The 24,319-nt window shown below is 48.3% G+C and overlaps 1 protein-coding gene across 4 annotated transcripts; it reads left to right on the top strand.

The window, feature by feature from the left end:
• The first annotated feature begins 1,196 nt into the window (after window positions 1–1,196).
• zbtb18 (zinc finger and BTB domain containing 18) lies at window positions 1,197–8,598 on the top strand. Of its 4 annotated transcripts, none has more exons than XM_030106198.1 (2): window positions 1,197–1,582; window positions 6,677–8,598. In XM_030106198.1, the coding sequence occupies exon 2, from the start codon at window positions 6,694–6,696 to the stop codon at window positions 8,389–8,391; it is 1,698 nt and encodes a 565-aa protein (XP_029962058.1). In that variant the 5' UTR covers window positions 1,197–1,582; window positions 6,677–6,693; the 3' UTR covers window positions 8,392–8,598. The 4 variants fall into 4 exon arrangements, with proteins under 4 accessions (XP_029962058.1, XP_029962057.1, XP_029962056.1 ...); XM_030106197.1 differs by lacking the exon at window positions 1,197–1,582 and adding an exon at window positions 3,640–3,785; XM_030106196.1 differs by lacking the exon at window positions 1,197–1,582 and adding an exon at window positions 5,066–5,333.
• The last annotated feature ends 15,721 nt before the right edge of the window (window positions 8,599–24,319 follow it).

Genomic DNA, 24,319 nt, shown 5'->3' with positions numbered 1-24,319 from the left:
GCTTTTTTCAGTCCCTAAAAGTGGATGTTGCTTTAGATAAAGTGAAAGCATGAGTCGACTCATGTGTTTATTTGTTTCCTATAATATTCATATACAGTTGGAGTGATCATCAGAATCTGGGTCAAGTTCATCAAATAGTTTGTGACTGTTTGAAGCAATTGCTACATCAAGCTTATTGTCGCTTTTTGTTTTTCGGTGATTAATATGCACTTTTGTTTACGAGGCATCTGTTAAGTAAATAAATTGTCAATAAAATGGTGTGAATGGCTTCTATGAGTGGCAAAAAAAACCCTGAAACTTTTTAAACTGCTGTCTGGAAGCATGTGGGCTCAGCAACAAAGAAAACTCCCATGTTTTTTTTTATGAATGGATGAACTGATCACTGATCATTACTGTAATTAAGCAGTTGTCGATCTGTGAGCATGTACGGAGCCTTTCTTATCTGCACATACGTTCAGTTCAAACAACGTAGTCTTCTTCTTTCATGATCATAACGAAACTAGAAATATTGCTTTTTATCTGTACTAACTTGAACAATGGAGGTTGGAAAATAATGAAAACACTGTTCCTTTTTTAAAACAAGGAATGATGGCGATGCTGGCACGAAGGACAGCAACTGGCTGGGCATCGAGGATCCAGAAGGTCATCACTGTGGCTCCCTGAGCATGACCCTTGGCCCCTGTCATCGCCCTTACGTGGCTGTCCACAGCATGCTAAAAATGTGAAAAAAAAGTCATTTCCCCCTGGGATTAAACTTTACATTTAAAGGTAAATGTGGCACTGTTTTACCACTCAGGATTAAAAAGGTGTGTGTGTGTGAGTGTGTGTGTGAGAGACACCCTGATGTGGAGGTGGAGCAGCTGTTTGATGCTTCCTCCACTCACCACTGGAAGCAGCAGGCTTTGCTTTGCTTTGTTTTGTTTTTTTGTTTTTTTCCTATCAAGGTGGTGCACCTGCTCACGGAGGCTCCGCCTCTCCACACTCCAAGCCGCACGCGCTCACACACACGCACACGCGCGCGCGCCCCCTCCTCCCGGCTCTGACTACAGTACCCAGCGCGCCTCGCGCCGCTCCTCCACTCTCTCGCGCCGCGCTGCGCCAGTCCGCCTGCACTGACTCGCAGAACCAGTTGGTTTGGCCCCGCTCCTTCTTCTTCTTCTTCTTCTTCTTCTCCTCCTCCTCCTCCTCTCCTGCCTCCTCGCTGCGTGCTCGCCGCCGCCGCTGTTGTTGCCCGGCGTCAACCTACGCCGACGAAGAGAAGAAGACATATCCCTCCCTCTCCTCCGGTGGAGGGCCGCTTCCAATTTGCCTTCGCTCTCCTCCGAGCCGGTACCATTGGCTTCCGCGCCGTGCCAGTCAACTCGCCTCCTCTCCCAGCCCCGAGTTGAGCAGCAACAGCTCGGAAACATCTGGCCGCCGCAGAGTGCTAGACTCCCCGTCCCCCTCCGCCTGCCTGCCCGCCCGCTCGCCTCGGCAGCCTGCGATGGAAATTAGTCCAAAGTCGGTCTAGTTTGGCGTCGGAAGGGGAGAGAAGACGGGGATTTGACGGAGGAAGCGGGGAAGACGTCGGACCTGGCTGTCTGTAAGTGCTGCTTCTTAACACCGGAGTCCGATTAAAGGAGGCTGAGGAGAGGGAGCGGGTGGGCTGCGAAGGGGGAAAAGTAGCTAAACCTTCCTTAGCATGACCGCGTCGCCTCCACGCATTAATAGTTGCTGTGTTCGCCGTGTGTCCGCGGTGTTTTAGCAGCTGTTGTCATAGCACCGGGGCCTCCGGAACAACTGTAAATAGCTCAATATGGGAGCCTGTCCGCCGCACTTTTGTTAGCTGGGATCGGGCTATAGCTAGCTGCGTGGGTCACTGTGTCTCCGTGTGTGTGTGTGTCTGCTCTCCTCTTTTCCAGTGTGTGTGTGTGTGTGTGTGTGTGTGTGTGTGTGTGTTGTGAGAAATGAATTGCAGTCCCGTCGTGTTGTTCAGTCTATCAGCGGACACATGACTTTTTTTTACGCACCTTTTCCTCGCTTTGGAAACACTCTCCACCGCGACCGAACAGAAGAAATTTAACAAGAAAAAAACTTGTGCTGCATAAGATCTGTTTTTTTTTTTTGTTTCGTTTTTATTTTTAATCAAACTGTATGTGTCACACGAGCGCTGTGGAAATTAATATAAATACACTTTTTTAAAAAAACAGTGCGTAATTACGCAAAACTCCAGCGGTGAAGTTAATTATAACTTCAAGTTGGATAACTAGTTTTTTTTTTCCAAGTTTAATTACACTACACCTAAATATATATAATTAAGTCATAAATGCTCCACGCGCTCCAAACCAAAATAAAAACTATAATTAATATCTCCACATCCACGCGCAGCTGGGATAAGCGTTCAATATTTTAATAAGTTCATTAATTACGCTCGGGCAGCGGAGGAAAATAGAAAAATGTGTTTCGAGTTGATGCTGTAAAATTCACACAGTTCAATCCAAACACTTCCCCATAAATCGAAAGCGAAATACAGCAGCTGTAAGAAGTTTCTCCCCGGCTTATTAAAGCCTTGTGTACCTTTTGTCTGGCACTCATTGGGCTCTTTCTTTAAGTCTTGTTCTCATTGTTTCCTTTTTTTTTTCTTCTTCTGGTTCTCTTTTGGGGAGGGGTTGGTGGGGTCCGAGCAGGGGGTTAGATATATGGACAGACAGATGAGTGGATAGACAGATAGCTGGATGAATGAATGAATGAGGGAGTGAATGAATGAACACAAGACCGGGGAGGCTGTGGCGCTGAACCGTGAAGAAGTGGAAAACAATATCAGCTGCATGAGTCTGTCAGTTGCAAATGTGCAGTGCCGGCCTTTGTTTATGGTTACTGGAAGGAGAGAGAAAGCGAGGTGTGTTTGAAGAAAATCAGAAACTCTTGGAGAAAGTTTTTACTCCGAATTATTAAAAAAAAATAAATTAATAAATAAACTTTGCAGTTTGGTGGCAAGTGGGCGGATGGGGTTCAATAATTTTGGTGAGTAAACTCCAAATCAGCATCCCACAGCGTTTAGTAGACACTGTGTTTTTTTTTTTTTTTGTGTGTGTATTTTTTCCCAGAGAAAGCGAAATAAAGGGGGGGAAAAAGAGAGACAAAGTTGTGCGGTGTTGGTAGAATGAAAGAGGAGTCTGGTGGCAGGAGTGTAGAGGAGGCAGCATATGGCTGTAGAAAGAGCACAGCTGGAGGTAGCATCTCCATCTGAGGATGATGTCAGAGCAGCTGACAGGCTGCCATCCACCCCACCTCCTCCTCCTCCGTCCCTCCGCCGCCTCCACCCCTCCCCAGTCCTTTATTGTGAGTCTCAGCGGCAGCCTGGGAGAGTTAGTGCTGTGTGTGTGTGTGTGTGTGTGTGTGTATATGTGTCTGTCTGTGTGTGTGTGTGTGTGTGTGTGTTTGTGGCTGCCGATCAGCGCCAGTTAGGAGGAAGAGGAGGAGGAGGAGGAAGAGGAGGAGGGAGGTGGTATCTCGTTCCCCCTCCAACATCTCCTCCACTTTGCATCTGTCCCTTGCAGTTTGAACAGCGAGCTTTTTTTTTTTTTTGCTCTGCTCTGCTCTGCCTCCCTCTTCTTCTTCTTCTTCTCCTTCTTCTTCTTCTTCTACCCACTCATTGATTCAAAGAGAGACAGAGCAAGGAAGAGAAAGAGCAGGAAAGAGAGAGAGAGAGAGGCGTACACAGAGAGGTGCACAGCCATTCCCAGCCAGAGAGCCCGGCTATTCTGCTACAGTGGAGTTAATCAAGTTGATGCATACTGCTGCAGGTATTGTTTTTGTGAGTCTGTGTATGTGTGTGTGTGTGCGTGCGCGCCTCTGTGTGTGTAAATAGGAGAGAGCCGGAGAGTCCTGAGTAGCGAAGTAGTTATTTTGTTTTGTTGTTGGGGATCTCCGGAGTGTCAAATCAGTATGAGAACTGTGTGAGAGTGCCTCAGTGGTGAACGGGGAAAGTAGTGAGCGCTGCTGCCTATCTGAGGGGTAATTGCAGTCTGGGAAGACTCGCCGGTGTGTTTCAGAGACAGAAAGCCACGTTTTAAACTCTGCTTCTGTGTTGTCAGGCATTTTGTTTGGACACTTGTTAATTTAAGTGTGGAAAGAATATATATTTTATGATCTGTGTAGTTTTTCTGTGTTTAGTTCATTCATCGCATTAAGTCAGACTTTTTTTTTTAAATATATTTAATAAGGAATTAGTCAAAATTGAGAAAATACAATAAACACTTTTGTAGTAAAAATGTGCCGTAGTAAAATACGTTATTTAATCCTTATTATTTAATCTGCTTTTTCCATCCAGTTGATTCTGACCCCGCTGTAAAATTACTTGAAAGCATGTGCGGTCTGCTTTGCCCACTTTTTCCCCCTCCTGTCGGCTGGAGTAGAGGAGACTAATTTAGAAGTTGCAGATTTGAGCTGCCTGAATTGGCTAGACAGCTGTAATCGCACTCCCTCCTAGTCTTAATCTCTTTATCTGGCTAGCAGCTGCCATATGGCCCCCGTCAGCTGGATCAGATGTGGGTAAGCCTCCCTCCCCGGCCGTCCCAGCCTCTCCCTCACCCTCTCCCTCCCCGCCTCTCTTTCTCCCTCTCTCTCTCCCTCTCTCTCCCTCTCTGCCTGCGTCCAGCGGCCCGGCCGGGCTGATGGGTGGGCCGGGTGATGGGCTGGCGGGCGGGCGTGCGGGCTGCTGCCACCGTCGGCTCCCTCCCCGCCGCCGCCGCCGCCGCCACCGGCGTCTTTATTTTTAGCCATCTTTAAGGATTAGGATTGATGCTGTGACGAGCAGGGCACTTACAGTGATTGTATTGTAAATCTTCTCTTCTGGGTGGTGGTGGTGAGGTGGAGGGGGTGGAGGAAGAGGGCAGGTTCGACTATGGGGCGGATGTGCGGGGTTTTTCCTCGCAAGATTCAGATGAGAAGGAGTGTGTGAGTGACGGACGGTGTGTGTGTGTGTGTGTGTGTGTGCGGAAGGAGGAGGAGGAAGAGGAGGAGGCGGCGGTGGCGGCGAAGGGGTTTGACTGGACAGAGGGGTGGGGTGAGGTGGAGGAGGAGGGGAGGTTGGAAGGTGGTACACCCTTGTCCTCCGTAAGTCCCCCTCATTAAAAGCAGTCTGATTGAGCCGGAGGGCGAGCACACACACACATACACACCAGGCAGACGCACATACACACACAAACACGCACACACACACACACACACACACACGCTGACATTCTTGGTTTAGCTTCATTCAAATGAGGTGATTTAACTGCTTTGGTTAACACAGTGCAGAGCGGGACCAATGTATTTTCTCAGGCAGGACAAATCGACTTGGTTAACAGGTGGGACTCTTATTTATTTGTTTATTTTTTTCCCCCTTCTTTTTTTGTTTCTCTCGCGAATTTCTTTTTACTCTTTGCTTTCAGCAAGCAGAGATTTTTCTCAGTTATTTCTTCTCTAATTTATCGGCTTTATAATTTTTAGCTTCTCTTTTGAGCACACCTGTAGGGCAGCATTTAAATTTCCTCCTCCCTTTTCCGCCCCCCCCCGTAGTCTAATCTTACACCTAAAGCCTGCGCTCGCAGGTTAAACAAGGGACAAGCTGTTTTGCTTTTGACAGTACTGTTTCAATTGGCCAGTTCTCCTGCTCGACTTAGCCTGTGGAGGTGGTTGTAGGTAGGCTGGAGCTGTGTGCGTGTGTGTGTGTGTGTGTGTGTGTGTGTTTGTGTATGTTGTGTACGTGAGGACAGCGTGTGCAGCTGAAAGCCGGTTACCTAAAAGGGCTGTGCCAGGCCAGGCCAAAGTGGGTTAATAAAAATAACCAGCGTAGGAGCAGCGACAATCCAGGAGTGCAGGCAGAGGAGTTAGAGAGATACAGAGTGAGCGCAGAGACAGAGAAGAAGAAGAATCTGTCGCTGCTGCTTCACCTGCCGTTTCTAATCTCTCTCTTGGCTATCGCTTGTTATTAATGTAAATGTGGTCATTTTGAAATTACACCTATTTGTTTTCTCCCGTTTTTCTGCGTAAAATGCTGAATTACTGCAGAAACAAAGCGATGGAGGAATCTGTTGTGACTGCAGGAATTATTTCTGGTATTTGACGCTGTGATTGTGTGTAAATAGTCATGACTTTGCACAGGTCAGCGTCCCCAGTGCATGAGAATACGTACAGTATTTGTGCTGCGTGATCTGTTGTAATTTTTAGTAACATTCTGTTAACTTTTTACCGGGTGAAAAAAATGTCCCTTTTTTCCCCCCCCCATCTTCTGCTGTTTTCACTGCCTTTACCTTCCTCCGCTGCGGGTGTTTTCACTCGGCGTCTGTGGGTGTTTTCTTCACTTCGACGTTTTGTTGATTTTTAAAAAAATGGTGTCATTTTATATAAATCAGTGGAAATTATTCTCTTAACAGAAAAGCCAGCGACGATGGAAATGAAACAATTATCACTGTTCGAATTTTTACTTTTGACTTATTCAGTATGATTTTTGTACATTTATTTTTTTATATTTTTTGTGTTATTTTTCCATTTCTACATTTTCTTGTTTAAGTTTTTTTATTATTATTATTATTTATTTTTAATTCATGTAAATTTAAGAAATAACTGTTGGTATGGAAGTAGGACATCAGCTGAGGTGAACAGATGTTGACGTTCCTCACTCGATGTCTCCGTGTCTCTGCGTCTGCAGGTTATGAGGACGGCAGGATGGAGTTCCCAGATCACAGCAGACATTTACTCCAGTGTCTGAGCGAGCAGCGGCACCAGGACTTCCTGTGCGACTCCACCGTGCTGGTGGGCGATGCCCAGTTCCGTGCGCACCGCGCCGTGCTGGCCTCCTGCAGCATGTACTTCCACCTGTTCTACAAGGACCAGCTGGACAAGAGAGACGTGGTGCACCTCAACAGCGACATCGTCACGGCGCCGGCCTTCTCCCTGCTCCTGGAGTTCATGTACGAGGGCAAGCTGCAGTTCCAGGACCTTCCCGTAGAGGACGTGCTGGCGGCGGCCAGCTACTTGCACATGTACGACATCGTCAAGGTGTGTAAGAAGCGCTTGAAGCAGAAGGCCACGGCGGAGGCGGACAGCACGCGCAGGGAGGACGACGGCGGCTCCAGCTGCTCCGACAAGGCCGACAGCCTGTCGGACGGCTCGACGGGCCGGCCCGCCACCGCGGACCTGCTGCACAGCGACGAAGAGGAGGAGGCCAAGGCGGAGGGAGGCCCGCTGTGGCTGCGGCTGCCGGCCGCGGACAGAGCGGGGACGCCGGGCGCGGCCACCGCCAGCCCCGGGCACGGCGAGGCCGAGACGCAGACCGGCGAAGGCGCGGGGGAGGGGGGAAAGCTGCTGTCTCCGGCCGGCAGCCCCACCAGCTCCACCGGGTCGCTGTCCCAGAGGTCCCACCGCTCCGCCGGCTCCCGGGGGGGACACCGGGGCAGGAGGGTGTCCAACGACGCGGCCGACTGCGTCCTGGACCTGTCGGTCAAGCCGCTCGCCGGCAGCAACCACAGCAACCACCACCAGTCTTACTTCGGCGGGGCGGCCACGCCGGACAGCCTGCAGAGCCCGCTGGCCGTGAGGGTGAAGGTGGAGAGGGGCGTGGCCTCGGACGAGGAAGACGAGCTGGGGGGCGGGGACTACGACATGGAGCACAGCGGCCTCGCCAAGGCCACCGTCCCCACCGCCAACGGCGGCCTGGGCCACCACGGCGTGGGCGGGCCGCTGTCGGCCCAGCGGAGACTGGGCCTGGAGGCGCACCTGTCGGCGCTGCGGGAGGCGTCGCTGGCCTCCGAGCTGGAGCGGGAGGAGAAGGCCCCGGCCTCGGCCGACGACGAGGACATTCTCGGGGGCGAGAGCGAGCGCGCCCAGGCCGAGGCGGCCAGCATGGATAGCTCGCTGCTGCCTTACGTCTCCAACATGCTGTCGGCCCAGCACACCCAGATCTTCATGTGCCCCCTGTGCAACAAGGTGTTCCCCTCCCCCCACATCCTGCAGCTCCACCTCAGCTCCCACTTCCGGGAGCAGGAGGGCATCCGCTCCAAGCCCGCCGGGGACGTCAACGTGCCCACCTGCACCATCTGCAGCAAGACCTTCTCCTGCATGTACACGCTCAAGCGCCACGAGCGGACACACTCCGGCGAAAAGCCCTACACCTGCACCACCTGCGGCAAGAGCTTCCAGTACTCGCACAACCTCAGCCGCCACGCGGTGGTGCACACGCGCGAGAAGCCGCACGCCTGCAAGTGGTGCGAGCGGCGCTTCACGCAGTCCGGGGACCTCTACCGACACATTCGCAAGTTCCATTGCGAACTGGTCAACTCGCTGTCAGTGAAGAGCGAGCCGCTGGCGCTGCCCAATGTCAGGGATTGGGCGATCGAAGACAGCTCCCAGGAACTGTGGAAGTAGAGACGGACCGCTGGGTTTGGCAAAAAGGGAAAGAGAGGGGCGAGCGGCGAGGCGGCGGGGAGGCGGCGGGGAGGTGGCAGAGTTTGACATTCGGGGTTTAAGTGAGTCATGTTCTTGTTTGTTGCAACATCTCATTCAATTGCACTTTAATAGCACATGAAAATGTTACTACTGAGTTTTTGTTTCAGTTGTTGCTATTTGGGGTAATTTTTTTTTTTTTTTTTCTTTTTAATTCTATTTTATTTGGCGTCAGTCTCTCTTCTGTTGGTGGTTCGAGTTGCGTCTGAGGACGACGGGTCCCGGCGAGAATGTCTCGCCTTCTCGGAGAGTTTTCGCTCTTGTTTGTGTTCCATCGCAGACACAACACTCCGGCGCCGGCCAGCGCGCTTCGGCCCCGGTCCCACAGACGGCGAACGCCGCCGCAGGAGTTCAGGTCGAACACACTGAAGTGAAGAAGAAGAAGAAGAAGAAGAAGAAGAGAAAAAAAAAAAAGCATTACAATACACTAAACGGGTACTGTGATCACCACGAGTTCGCCGCCGTCGCCGCGCACACACACACACTTTGAAGATGCGTGTGTGTGCGTACGTGCCCGCGCCGCGTCGTTACTGCACTACTCTGGCAAAAATTTCACCTGACGTGCGCGAGTGTGTGTGAGTGTGTTTGTGTGTGTATTGATTTTTCTTTCCTACTGGCATGGAGGTGTCGCTGGCGAAGCGCTCCCCGCTCGGCGCCGTGTGTTTTTGGGGGGGGGGGGGGAAGCTGACTGACAGACTAACCGATGGCACTCATGCAATGCACAGCCTCCTTTTTCACTTCCAATCAATTTGAAGTATTTTCTAAAAATGAAAAGACCTTTACAGATAATTATTATTATTGTTATGGATAGATTTTTTTTTTTCTTAAATCTAGCTGGCAGTCTTTAAAACATCTCTTGTTGAAAAGGTATTTAATTTAAGGTTGTTGTATATTGTTCCGCTATAGTTTTAAACTTTAATCCTTTACAATTTTTTAACTTAATGATTACTATTATTATTAATAATATTATTATTTTGTTACTTTTTTTGTAATGGGACCTGCTGTTGTTGCATGACGTCCAGAACCTGTATATTTTGAGATGAAAATGTGAATTTGCTGTATTACTGTACACATTGTAATTGATCAAATATCTGACAACAGGCTTTTTCCTCTTCTTTTTATTTTTATTTTTTTTCCTTCCTTCTTTTCTTTGTGAATACTTCTTCACGGTGCAGTCTGTTGAAAAACTGAATATTATTCTCACAACTTATGGAGAAAAATGCATGAGAATTTGATTTTGTCTTAAACCTCTTTGAGTTGTGGTTTTTGCATCGGGGAGGGTCGGGCGAGGGTCTGAACAGTGAAAGGTTTTTATTTAATTTTTTTTTTTGGTTTTTTTTTTTTTTTGTAATTCCTCCTCGTCGCAGGTCTGTCGCTGGGCTCTTAGAAGAATGTTACCGAACGTGTTTCCGTCGGATGTTGAAGCGATATGATGAAGCATTTTTAAGCCTGTGTCTATATGCACTGATCTGCTGTGTGCCGCTGTGTGTGATCTCGTGTGTGTGTGTGTGTGTGTGTGTGTGTGAGACTTGGTTAGCACCAGTCAATTGAACCTACTGAACATCTTCATCCACCCAGCACTTCTTCTTCCTCCTCCTCAGGCGTTAACGTCTCCGTTTGTTTTCCCTCTCTGCTCCTCGTGTCCTCGGTCGAGCCATCAAACATTTCCACGGATCCGGGTTTTTTTTGTTTTTCTTCGTGGCTTGGCTTGAAGTGTGTGAAGGACACCGGGGGAGTTGAGCCTCACGCTCAGAGGTTGGAGGGTCAGGTATCCGTCGCCGCGGGCCGAGCCCAGCCGGTCCGGACGACTCGCCCGGGTCGGGGCGGAGCATCCAGACGTTTAGACGCAGCCAGTGTCGAAAAATTTCTCTATGTGAGTGTGTGTGTGTGTGTGTGTGTGTGTGTTCAAACACAGTCCTTATTTTTGAGATAGATGGGGGAGAAATTGGCATGCCTGAATGCACCTTTTAAAGCTAAAAGACATGAAATCAGCTTTTTTATTGTGCTGAAAAGATGCCTTTATTGAGAAAAAAAAGAAGAAGAAACATTTCCGATGCTATGGAAGTATTTGATACTGTGTAGCATGAAGAAATGGTTGTTAAGACCCTGTAAATTCATGGAATTTATCAGAACATTTATGTTATATTCGGATCCTGTGATTGGATTTCCTTTTCTTTCTATGTGAATGTGGTGTTTTTGGGTTTTTTTGGGGGCTACATCAGTTTGTACTTCATTTCCTTTTTTAAAATATCTCAGATTTTTGAATTTCGAATTAAAGGTCAAGCGTTTATACAATCCAAAAACATTTGACACCCTTTCCCACCGCCTCCCCCCTTCCCTTCCTCACACAGATGTGTGTGTGCGTGCGTGCGTGTGTGTGTGTGTGCGTGCCCCCGCTGCTGATGTGCATGTGGTGGGTGGGGGTGGTTGTGCGCGCCGCCCCGTCATCTGGTGGCACCTACAGGCTCTGCCAATGCAACAGTGCGGGTGACATTGCGGCAGTTTGCACCACGTCGTCTCGTTTCTGTCTCTAAACGTTGTTTCTTCACTGGCAGCGCGTCTGCATATGGGCTCCCTCCATGCTGTTGTTTTCATCATTACTGCTGGGTTTTTTTTGTCCCCCCCCCCCCCCCCTTCTCTTTTTTCTTTTCTTTTTTTTTATTTACTCTGTTCCTCTGGTTGTACTTGACCGCCTTAACTGCTGTAGTCCGGGCTGTTTGAATCTTGTTTTTTTTAAAGTGAGTATGGTGGGGTGGAGTAACGCTGTGAAGTAAAACCACTCCGACAAGACATCTCCATCAGTTCCTTAGTCTTTTTCTTTTTCTTTCTTTTTTTTTTTTTTTTTTTTTTTTTGCTGTGCTTACTTGAAAACTTAAAAAAAAAGGGGTGGGATGGGGGTCAAAGCGAGGGTTAAAAATAGAAAAACACGTTAAAAAAAAAAAAAGGATATAGTTTATGGAAAAGCAGGTGAGGGTGGGTTTCGGGGGGGGTGGGGGTAGCTGGGTGGGGCGTGAAATGGCTGAGTCTGTTTTGAAAAAGGACAATCACTGTCTGGGAAAAATAGAAAAAAAGATGATTTTGATTGAGACATATTTGCTCCCTTTTGAGATTACAAGTTTTATTTGCGTTATTTTTATTTTTGTTTTTATTTTTTTGTTCCCTTAGTCATTTTAGCTTTGACAATCATAGTTGGGTTGACTTTTTTTTTTCTCTTTTTTTTTCTCAAGGGGAGTAAATTCTAATTGTGTTTAGTTTTGTAATTTTTTGGCGTGCTGTTGTTGACATTTTTAAATTGTGTGCAAACTGCAATAAATTATAAGAATCTTGAAATTCACCCCGACGTGTAAAGTTTTTATTTTTTATTTTTGTGTTTGTGAAAACGCTCCTGGCTGGTTTTCCTTTTTTTTTTTTGCACATCTCTCCCCGAGAAGGCCGGCTTTGTGCGGCGACGCAGGGTTTACAGGTTGCAGAAGGGGCCGCAGCAGGAGGCCTTGGCATCCTGTCCCTGTCCGCCTTGCAGTGTGGGTGGATGTTACGTATGTGCATGTGCGCACATGTCGGTGTGCTTTCGAAGCTCTTGCGGCGAGCCGCGCTTGGACACGGCGTGCCACGGCCTGCGCGCGCGCTCGCCGTGCTCGGTCCCGGTGTATCTGCAGGGCCGGCCGAGGAGAAATAAAAAGTGCGGCAGCTTGTCAAGATCCAATCCCTTGCGACACACACTCCTTCCAAAGGTCTTGAAGCACGGGGTTTTCCAGTAAAGAAATCAGCTTTAGCTAATGTCTGGCTGCTCGGTAAACCTGCTCTTACAGATGCATTAAGAGCCCCTTACACTCCGAGGCCAAGGAGCAGCGTTCATTAGGCCACAGATGGTCTCCTCGGTAAGCCCCCGACGCACACTCACACGATAAGCTCAGCCCTAATCTTTATGACATTGTTCCCCGTCTGATGAACGACTCGCGTCCCCGTCTAAGAAACTTCAAAGTGTTGGAAAAGGCTACAGCGGAGTTCGAGAAAAGTTACTGAAAATGAGGCGTTTGGAAAAAATAAAGAAGGCAGTTATGGTTTTATTTATTTGAATATTAAATAAATTCAAGGTTTTTGTCAAAAATCTTTTTTTTTTTTTGCAGGAAAAACATCAAAATGATGTAAAAAGTCAGGGTTCGAGAGCTACCTGCTCACAGCAATGCTTTCAGTTGTCACTTCAGACACGGCAGATACATGAGCCCGCTCCTGTGGCCCGGCGCTGCTCGGCGATCATTAATTGCAATCTGCATCGTTGTGAGTGAACATCTGCTTGTAGACAACTGCTCTCCTTCTCCCGCTCCGGCTCTGCGGCGCGAGGAGGCCGTGCGAGGTTTGCTGTGAATGTAGGTCATTAATTTGTTTCTGTCCTTTGTTTACTTAAGGAAGGGGGACAAAGGGGCAGCTGCAGAACCATTTGGCTGTGCCCAAGGCGGGCCAGCTCAACATGTTGGGAGGCTGAGACCAGCTTGGGCTCCTGTCTGGGGCCCGGGCCCCTTGCACTCTGCCGCTTTTTGCGTGAGGGAGCGGACTCTGCCAAGCTGCCAGGGAGGGCTCTCATACCAGGGGGAGAGGAGGAGGAGGAGGAGGAGGAGGAGGAGATAAAGAGAAGAGTGTCATGTGGACATGTGGAAGCGTCCTGATGTTTGACTGTCGTGTCGTGTTCCTCCGGCCAGATTTCTGCTCGTCTCCGAGCCGACATCTTGCAGGTTTGGCTGGGAGCGCAGCCTCCTTTAAACTTGGGTTCAACTTCCAAAAATCAGCTCGAGACAGATGTTTCACATCTAAAAATTGTTCTTTAAAGCATACCAGACACACATGTTCATGCATCTCCAGAGAGAAAAAAAAAAGAAGTTTAAACCAAGAATATCTCATTTTCTTGTGTGTTTTTGATTCCTTGTGCATAAAAAAAAAAAGATTAAATGTACAGTAAGAACAAAAGCTCCATAACAAACAGGATTCCAGCTTTTAGCCTCGACAAGACGACCATGCCACAAAGGCATTCATTCAAAGCTTACGCAGCACCGAGGGGGAGAAAAGCCTCCTGTATCCTTTTCATGTCTGAGACTTGTTGATTCTCCATGAAAAAGGAAACATTCCCAGGCCAGGTCTCGCCGCGGAGGAAGAATTGACGGAGGGAGAAAAAGAGGAAAGCGGCGACAAACGTGTGTGTGTGTGTGTGTGTGTGTGTGTGCAAGTGATCCAGGATTGTCTCCATATTTAAAAGAGCTCTTTTGTCAGGCACTCAGCACAGCAGGACAGAAGGCGAGCAACAAGCGGCCCGCCTGCAAGCAGACAATACAGTGGCACTACACTGGCTGGGGGGGGGGGGGGGGGGGGGGGGGGGGGGGGGGGCTGAGGGCTTCACATGGGGGGAGGGATTTTTTGGGAAATCGGGGGGCACAGTGTCCCAGCAAGCCACCCATCCATCCATCCAGCCGGCCCCTCCGCGCCCTCCTCCCCCGCCTCCACTCGCCCGAAAACAAAAGGCGACGCAACTCGAACTTGAATATCAGTGTGTGTGTGTGTGTGTGTGTGTGTGTGTGTGTGTGTGTGTGTGTGTGTGTGTGTGTGTGTCGGTGAGAGAGGGGGGCCCCCCAGTCACCCCTCCTGCAACCCCCTCCGTGCACAAACACAACACACACACACTCATATAATCTATATATCTGCAGAGAAAACTCGCATTAAGGATTTTTTTTTCCTGCGTTTTTCACACACTTGCAAGAGCACACACACACACATGCAACAGTGGTGGTAACACAGGTTCATATAACCTGTCATCCAGCACACACACTGACACACAAAGGCCTCCAGCTGGTCTGTCTTTAGGGCTGGGCTGCGATGGGATTAAACAGTACTTGTCCTTTGTGTGGCTCTTGTTTGGAGGGAGAGCAGCCATGAACTCTCCTCTGAAGAGACACCAAGAAAGAAAAAAATAAAACAGAGAGCGAGAGAGAGAGAGAGAGAGGATGGAGATATCGGGACAAATCTTTCAATCATAAGGACTCAATTGAGGACAAATGCAATTTGGGATAAAGAGTCAAAGCATAATTGGATTTAGGGTTAAAGCAACAATGAAGCTGCACACACGGAGCCATTAAAGCTCCTCCTTTTATTCCTCGGCGGCGCCGCTGCCATCCTCTCCCAGCTGTGTGTGCCTGCCAGATAAGGGGCATTAGCAGGGTGTGTTCGGGGTGTTGGTGGAAACTGCTGGCACCGGGACGTTCGCACAACTCAGCGTTTTATCGTCGACGCGGTGACCTGACGGCGGGGGTCACGCAGGGAGGCGTCGCTCCTACAGCACCGTTCAGTGGGTGTGTGCGTCGGGCATCTGCTGAGATATATACACACACACACACACGCGCGCGCGCGCACACACACACACGACAAGTGAGCAGCAGTCATCCAGCTGTGGCGCTGTGGAAGAGGAAAGTTCACTGCCATGTCTGTCGTTCCACTGAGGCACAGCAGAGACTTGATAAAAGGGACACACACACACACACACACAAAACCCCGTTGATGTGTCGCCGTATTTTATCACAGGCTTCACGGTCTAATTTGTCGCGTCGCAGCGCCGCCCAAGACGCAAAAAAATGTTTCAAAATCTGCGAAAATAAGTCGCAGTGTGTGCCTGGCCTCCGGCCGTCAGCTCGTAGCAAAGTTGAACTTCAAAGTTCAAATGTTTAAGATTTGAAACTGAAGAGAAACAAAGGCAACAAAAAGGCAAGTCTATCGCCGGCGCTGTGTGGCGCGGTCGACTCTGAACAAAACGCCTGGTGTGTAATTCGACTTAATTCTGTCAGAGAAAAAAGTGCACACATGACACACCTGTGCAAATATTTGCAGGAAGGAGGAAGAAAAGACCAAAACCCAAAACAAATGACAAATGGATCTAGTCTAAAAAGAAGAAGAAAAAAAAAAAGTTAAAGCATGACACAAAATTAGAAGGAACGCAAACACCGAGCATCCAGGCTGGATGTAAAGCGGCGGTGCGGTTCCCGGTACCGCGCTGTTTTAACAGAAATGAACCGGAGGACCAACAAGACAAAATGAAGGTAAAAGGGCAGAAAGTAAACATTCAGGATTTACCAAAACCGAGCAGGAATTCACAAAAGGCCCGGGGAACCAAGTGAAACCTCAGGAATAAATAAGGAAAACACCCTCCTACACAAGGAGTCAGAAGCACAGACAGTTCAAACATTTAAATTTACACCAGTCCACCACGGTCGCGCTGGCACCGCCGCCGCTCGCTCGCTCTTCCTCTCTGCTGCATCCATCTTCTATACGGCTTCATCCAAGCGAGGTCGACGGGGCGGCGGCGCCGATACCAGCCAGGCTACTTCCTGAGCAGGTCACCGGCGGCCGCCACCGACTCACTTATGAACCCCAAACACATGTCTCTGGAGTGTGGGATGGCAGCAGAAGTGCTTACACGCAGAGGAAGAACATGCAAACTTCTTTGCGTCCAGTTTCGAACAGGTTATTGCTCTTTTAGTGATCCTTCATGTCCGAAGTCTGTCGAGTTCCCTATAACAACATTTCGTCGATGTCATGGTCGACTTTGATAAATTTTGAAGCTAAAAAGCACAAATAGATTCAGCGTATCAATCCATTATCTTTTCCTGCCAGGGAGAAAAATTGATTGCAGGAGCAGAAACTCAATTTATGCAGACAATATGTCGAAACATGTCCACGGCGCCATTTATTTGTCTATTTATCATACGGTCGACGTTTTCTTGACACAAGGAAAGACACCGAAAACACTCCTGACAGCAGAGAGTGTGCATGAGAGGAGTTCGGCGGCGCACACGCATGTATGCGTGCTGTCTCTGTGTGTATTGTGTGTGTTTGTGTGTGTTCTCTCACCCTGTGATGCCAACCTCTCCGCTCCCTCCCAGCTCTGGCCAGGCACGACCCATCTGTCACATTCCTCCTTCCATCCCTCCTTCCATCCCTCCCCCCCATCCGCCACGCTCTGTCCATCCCTCCCTCTGCGAATCCATCCTCCTTTTCCGTCCCTCCTGTTTCTTTATTTACCTCCGTCCTGTTCTCGTCCGCCTCCTCTGCAAAACTCAACATCACTTATTTGTCCTCCTCGGAAGTTTCTCGTCTCTATCTTCCGGACGAGGCGTGAAATGATGAAAAAAAAATAAAAAAAAACACACATGTGGCTTCTGCAGCTTCTGCAATAATAATAACAGTCATCATCAAACGATACGGCAGCCAAGCCGCCGAGCTTCTTTCCACTGCGGCCCCAACGCCGGACCCTGCAGGCCCATGTAGAGCCCCGCGGCCCAGTGTTAGCGCTCCATACTGAACCAAAGCGGTCCGATCTGGGCCAGGGAGGGACAGGGGTCCTGCCTAGGGAGCTGGCACTGTCTCTGTGTGTGAGTGGTGTAGCATCAGGGGTGTAGCCTGGGGTGTACTGGCATGGCTGTGCATTGGATTATTGAAGGCAGCTTGGGACCATCTGTATGGTGGTGGGGAAGAAGACGACAAGGAGGAGAGGAGAGGAGAGGAGAGGAGAGGAGAGGAGAGGAGGGAGGAGAGGAGAAACAAACCAGAAGAAGACATTGGAGCTTTGAAAGAGGTGTTTTCTTTCTTTCCTGCTGCTTGGGTATTTTTTTAATCATTGCTACATTACTAATGTGTAAACAAATTGGCTAGTTTTATCATTTTGTCATTAAATCTCCATTTTTACTGTCAATGAAAACAAATGATTGAAACTTTGCACATAATATAATGACATTCAGATGAAGGATCTTTCTTCTTACACTGGTTTCTATAACAGGTCACTGAGTCAGCTTGGCCTTGTTGCTCTTCCTGCATCCAGGATCCAAACGTCGTTTTCAACATTCAAAATCAAGACTGAAGCAAAGGTGTCCTCGTGTCTTCATTTCACTCTGTCTGCAGCGTTATGTAATGAATGTAGAAAGTTTATGCTGTGCTTTAACATGTAAATGAGAACGTGTCTCAATAAGATTGCCTGTATGAATAAAGATAAATATACATTAAAAAAGACAATCAGAATGAGGAGAATAAGCAGCACAGGTTCAACAGAAATAAAACAGGTCGAAACCAAAGAGGACAGGCTGACTTATAGACGTGGTGGTGGAATGCAACGTCAGGTTGGATTGGAGGAGCCACGAGAGAGAGAAACTGCTCGAGAACGCAGACGTGGAACAGGAAACCAGACAGGCAAAATCCCAAAAAACGGCTGACAAAGAAACAACAGTGGCCATGAGGAAATCAGATGTTGAAAAAGACAAACGAATGAAAACACAAACCAAGACAGAACATTTAAACAAGGGCCACAAAGTTCTTCCATACGCTCTATATTTGAAAAAAAAAAAAAAAAAAAATCCAGTTCCTCTCAGCTTGAGTTGTACTGTTAAAGAACAAAGCGGTTCTGTGACTAATTATTGTTACCGTTGACACTTTCTGAGTGGATGGTTTCCCTCGTTAACACCAATGGCAGCAGAGTTTCCTGACTGACAGTACAGCTGCAGGCGAACGCACACCAGTCACCATTATCAGTTATCAAAGTTTATTACGATGCTTTGTTACTGACGTGTATTATGAAAGGTTATTGTGGAGCGGTGGGTAAATTCAGAGTCATGACAAGGCGAAGGGGTCATGATGGAGCGGCTCATGTGGATTCAGAGAGCCTGTCTGTCCTTTCTTCCTTTTTCCCTTTTATATTCCGTTTTTGACATCTTAACAGATAAATGCCTCAAAAACTGAACTCCAGCTGCGTCTTTCTCCTACTACAGAAACATCGCCGTGTGGAGCCGACCTGTGCGTCTCACCACCTCCCTGACTGAGAAACTCAGCTTTATTATAACGGCCGTCAGGAGCCACAGCAAATCAGGCCAGAAGCGTCTTTTCATTACATCAGATCCTTGTATTCGGCTGATAAGGCTTAAGAAATATAAAGTGAGTTTGATTTTCTTGTGTCTTTTGATTACTCTGAGAGGCAGAGAAGCAGCAAACAGATGGAAATAAGTCTTCAGTTTTAATTTTTGTGATTTTTTTTCTTAACTTTGACTTCTTGAATTCATATTACATAGTACTATGAGAGCCTTGAATTGAATTTTTGACCAATTTTTGCCAGGGCAGTAAGTCATTAATTTATATGCCAGGTGAAACAGACTCCTGCTCACACATCCACACATATTTAACTTAAAGCGATACTTCAACATTTTGGCAAATTGGCCCATTTAGCACAATTCCTTAGTCATTTCGAACAGCATACTTACTTTTTTTGTGAGGGCGAGCTGTTGTTTATTCAGAGGCGAGTCGGGGAAGGTTTTCAGGACGGACACAATGGAAGTGGATGGTATTTTTGTTCCCCCTCGTCAAACTCATCAAATACAAAATCCAACAACCCCAAAACACTTTGGTGGACACGTTATAATCCGCAAATTCACTACGCTGTGGAACACCAACAAATAATATTGTAGCGTTACGACACTGAAGCAAATACTGGGAACTACTTTTTCTTTTGAAATCACTACGCCCAGACGCCATGTTTAGTAAGTAGTTCCGTCTTAGCAATCTTCGCATAAACAACTCAATCTCGTAATTTTGCATTAATATTTCACAGCGTAGTGAATGTGTGGATTATAACGTGTCCACCAAAGTGTTTTGGGGTTGTTGGATTGTGTATTTGATGAGTTTGACGAGGGGGAACAAAAATACCATCCACTTCCATTGTGTCCGTCCCGAAAACCTTCCCCGACTCGCCTCTGAATAAACAACAGCTCGCCCTCACAAAAAAAGGAAGTATGCTGTTCGAAATGACTAAGGAATTGCGCTAAATGGGCCAATTTGTCAAAATGTTGAAGTATCGCTTTAACAAGCCGTTTTTTTTTCCCCCGGATTATGGGACTGAAGTAAAATGTCAGAGTGCCGGGAGGAAACAGGGAGCAGGGAGAACATGCAAATTCTGCACAGAAAGGTAAAAAATAGTATACAGCTGATTGAAAAGTAAAAATCTGACCACCACCACTATCAAATCAGAAACTTTGAGATTTAAAATGTGATTGCACTCTGCGTGTCCTGCTAAGGCGTCCCGTGTGTGTGTGTGTCGTATACTTAGCGGTTTGTATATGTGTATATGTGTTGTAGGTCTTCCAGAGGGTCTTCACAAGAAGCCAGACATGCTTGTAGGCAGCTGTGGTTGTAACTCTCCTTCTCACTCACTCACACACACACACACACACACACACACACACACACACACACACACACACACACACACACACACACACACACACACACACACACACTGAGTTGTCCACACACACAAACACACAGGGACACACAAAACACAAGCTGTTGTTGCTTAACGACTGGGCTGCTCCGGAGCACATCTGCACTCTGCATTATCATTAGCTCTCTCCCGCATCCCCAGGATCGCTGACAAAGTGAACAATACCGACAATCACCCCCATCAGCTGCGGCCATATGGGCGCCATCCATAGCTGTACTCCCCCCCCCCCCCCCCCCCCCCCCCCCCCCCCCCCCCCCCCCCCCAGCTCGCTAGGTGGGTGGAGGGTGGAGGAGGAGGAGGGGAGTGAGGACTGAGGAGTAGAGTTGGTAGGAGAAAGTACAGGGGAGTATGGAGGGTGTGTGTGTGTGTGTGTGTGTGTGTGTGTGTGTGTGTGTTGGGGGGGGGGCATGGCAGCAATTGTACAAGCATCTGTTTGGCACTTACTTGCTCATTCTGCCATTTTTGAAGACGAGTCGACTGAGCTGGCCACGAGGAAAGTTTCTTTTTGCTGCTATCACAATAACCATGATGTGTGTGTGTGTGTGTGTGTGTGTGTGTGTATGTGTGTGCGTCCTTTTTCCTCTACTAATGTTCATTCCCCACCCATCTCATTTGTTCCTCCTCCTTTGCCGCCCCCCTGCCGACCTGCCTCCCCCCCCTCGCCCTCTCGTCCCCGGACAGTTAAATGTATTGCCAGGTACGCTCCTGTCGGCTGCGTCTTGTAATTGCCACCACCTTAATCCTCCATCCTAATGGGCTGGGAGGAGGAGGAGGAGGAGGAGGAGGAGGAGGAGGAGGAGGAGGAGGAGGAGGAGAGATATGTGTGTGTTTGTGGTAGGGAAGTCGGCCCAGATGGCACAACAAGGTGCGCTCCACCACTCTTCTGCTAGATCCCCAAATCTCTCCCTCTCTCTCTCTTCCCGTGTCCCTCTCTCTCTCCCCTCTCTCTGTCTTCTCCCCCCTTGTCTTTTCTCCCTCCTGGACTTTGAACCCAGCTGGCGGAGGTGTTTTTTCTGGGATCAGCAGCAGAATCCTTCACTGCTGTTCTAATTATCTTTCAACTCCAAACCCCAACTGTATATCATTCTTTTATACCGACACTCCTCTCCAACTTCGCTCTCTTTCTTCCTCTCCTTCCGACGGATCACGAGCCGGAGCGCCGGAGACTTCGGCGCAGTTTTATCTTTGTGGAAAACACAATATTACATCGCCCGTGTGACCTTGTGACACTTAGTTTTAGCCTCTTCCGTGTCTCTGCCGTTGTTTCTGTGTGAACGTCTGATTCCTGCTCGCTGCCATCATCTGCCGTGCAGCTGTGTCAGACCTATAGCAGGAGGGAATATCATGTAGCAGGATGAGAGCGAATCACGAATTCACTTTGACTGACTGAATGCAACTGCGGGAAAGAGGCAAATGTAAGCCGACAGAATATGAACCATCGCGTGAGGAGTTCAATATTCCCAGCACAGGAACTTATCTTCTCACTTGAGCACAGTGTGCATCCTCCAGGACTGAAAACGGCCATCCCATCCACTAGCATGTAAATGTTAATAAGCAAACTGCACAAAACCTGCAACGAGCACTTTTATTTCCAAGAAATTCTGTCCTGTTTATGCATTATTGCAATGTTGACCACAGTTACTACAAATTCTAAAGATTTTCTTTATGCCACTCTTCATATAATAACTCATAAGATGATTTGCACAATGTTATTAATATGATTTCTCCCTTTTTTAGATGAGAGGATGAATACTTACATCTCTCATTTCCCATGAATGAAATCAAAGTTCTAAAACGTTCTTTATTTTTTTTATTCTTTTCAGCTGTCTGCTAATTTTTAACCATCGGGACCACTAAAGTAATGCTATCAGACCAGCGTATTTGTCTTGTCTGATAGCAGGTTTTTATTTCTGCTGAGTCCAAAAACAAGAAGAACCAGCCCTCAACCTTTGCACGTACAGGTGTGTGTATCCATGGGTTGCAGTGCGGAGGGGTGGGGTGGGCTGGGTGTTGTGTTGGGGTGGGGTGGGTGCACGTAGGTGTGCATATTCCGCGAGAGCCTGTTGGGTGAAAAAGTGTGTCGCGACGTGAACATGCCCCGCTTTCCTTCAGGGCCTCTGAAGAGAACAAGCGCCTCCTGGGCAAATATTTAAAGTCAAAACAGGCCGGGCCCATAAAAACGCTGAGAGGTGGTGGTGGTGTGGCTACATCTGTCGTGGGGGAGGAAGGGGGGGGGAGCAGGGGGGCGGGGGGGTGGCAACAGCTGCCGAAACGAGTCTGGACACTGCTGACGCCAACACCTGTCCATACTGGAGACACGCGGCTAGCAAATGTCCTGCCACAGCCCCACACACACACACACACACACACACACACACACACACACACACACACACATGCACACACACACACACACACACGCACACAAAGAAAACGCGTGAATCTGGCTCTGATTGTGGAATAAACCATTTGACGAACATAAACGGACGCAGAGCAGGACTGACACATACACTCACCTAACCCAGCCCTTCGGAGCCCGCCACACCCCTTTCCTCTGGCTGACCCCCATCTGTTGCCTCCCTGGGGAGTGTGTGCGTGCATCTGTGTGCATGTGTGTGTGTGTGTGTGTGTGTAGGGGTAGGAGGTCAGGGGAGGGGACGGGCAGGCGTTGGCCCGGGCTGCCCATTGATCAACAGCTGCTGGGCTTCTCATGCTGGGCCGGACGGCCGGGGAGGCGACAGCAGCTGGGACGGAGGAGAAGGTGAAAAAGCTCGTGGGCCAGAAGCCGGGACCCCGGGGTTGGGAGAGGAGGTCGGGGTTCGGGGTCGGGGTCCAGCTTAAAGGCTGGTGACGGGAGCGGGGTTGAAGATCGGGCTGCAGTGAAGGCCGGGACAGGAGTGGGGGGGGGGGGGGGGGGGGGGGGGGGGCAATCGGGGCAACAGGAGAGGGACAGGGCAGCCAGAGATGAGCGCTGAAGCCTTGGAAAGCAGCCAGATGCTGACGAGAACGCGGATGCCAGAAAGAAACAATGAGGTTAGATGAAGCAGAACTTAAGCTGGTATGAATCGAACTGCTTCAACACGAAACAGCAAAGACAGTTTGCTCCTGCGACGAGGGAGGAGACGCCATTAGCAGGGGTGGCGAAAGTAAACGCTGCCATAAATCAATCAAAATCTAAAGCTACTAGAAAACCACATGCTCTGATGTGCACAAAAACACCGGGACCTCTTTGGGGCTCTGCCAAAAACTCATATCAAATTAGACTAATCCACGTCAAAGGGAATACCGGACATATTCTTGAACTTTGAATGGAGCAGGGGAAGAAACTTTGACAGCCGTTTCGCTAAACAACCAAAACAAAATTTAGCCTTCAAAGGACATTTTTCCAAACTTTAGTCGGTCACATTAAAGCTGGCTGCAGCAATAACCCCACTCATCTTCCAAGTGAGCGTTGGGTCGTCAAATGTTTTATTCCTGATCTTTTCGACCAACCATACTCATGCAAAGTCTTGCTGAAGTATCATTTGTGTTGATTTTTATTGTCTTCCTGTCCTACTAACGCGCACATCGTTGTAATTGTTGCACTGACACATTAACTGATCTATAAACAGAATGTGTGTCAGACAGATTACTGATTCACTCATTAAGTTTTGATACTCTCTCATGCTCCATAATCTGGCTGTTAGCGGTTCTTGAAAGGAGCTGCTTTATTGAAGCAATGGCAGCGAGAAGAAACGGCTGGGACGAGCGACCGACATGCAGTCGGCGGCAGACTCTTATCAAGGTAAGCTCATGTTTATTTAAGGCTCCCGACACATCAAAGGCACCGTGGTGCAGACCTGCAATCATCCTACTCATGTAATCTTTAATATTGTTGTCATGAGATCTCAATAAAGCCCTCCGCCTGTAAACAGGAATTTCATGAAATAGTAACAGGGCTTCTCTAGCTGCTCTTTAGTGGCGGCGGCGGCTTTAGGTAATGCCGACGTTAATGCCGAAACAGCAGCAGAGAGCGAGACAGCCGCTGTGAAGGTCTTCAACTCCTGACAGATGTGGCGATCCCACTGAAACTTTGTTCATTTTAACTGAGCAGGTTCATGACAGCGATCAGCTTGTGGATATGTTACAGTCACTAACCCTAACCCTAACACTTTTCAGCTCAGGGCCCATGTACAACCCCACATATAGTCCTATAATAACCTTTAAATTTAAACTTTAAAATTCTACTTTGTTGGCACAGAGTTCACGTGAAGAAAATGTCTGCATTTTCACAAAACCAAACACTTACAATTTCAAAATAAAACCAATTTGAATTTTACATTCATCAGTATTTTGGTATTTTCTCAGCTAAATGCACCAGTCTTTTCAGGATAATATCTGTCATAATATTGGAAAGGTGTGCAATAATGCAAATGAGTCACTCTCAAATGAAAAAGTAGTACAGGTGGGAACCTTATCACAACACTAAACAAATGTGTATCTTGCTCGTTCTGCCTCTGGCAGCCAGATGCAAACCGTGCATGACATGTGGGTGCTCCTGAGTTGCAGGGTATT

This window comes from Salarias fasciatus, chromosome 13, assembly GCF_902148845.1.
Source record: "Salarias fasciatus chromosome 13, fSalaFa1.1, whole genome shotgun sequence".
Classification (NCBI taxonomy): Eukaryota; Metazoa; Chordata; class Actinopteri; order Blenniiformes; family Blenniidae; genus Salarias; species Salarias fasciatus.
Note: the sequence above shows the minus strand (reverse complement) of the source record. Positions and strands in the feature narration are given on the sequence as shown.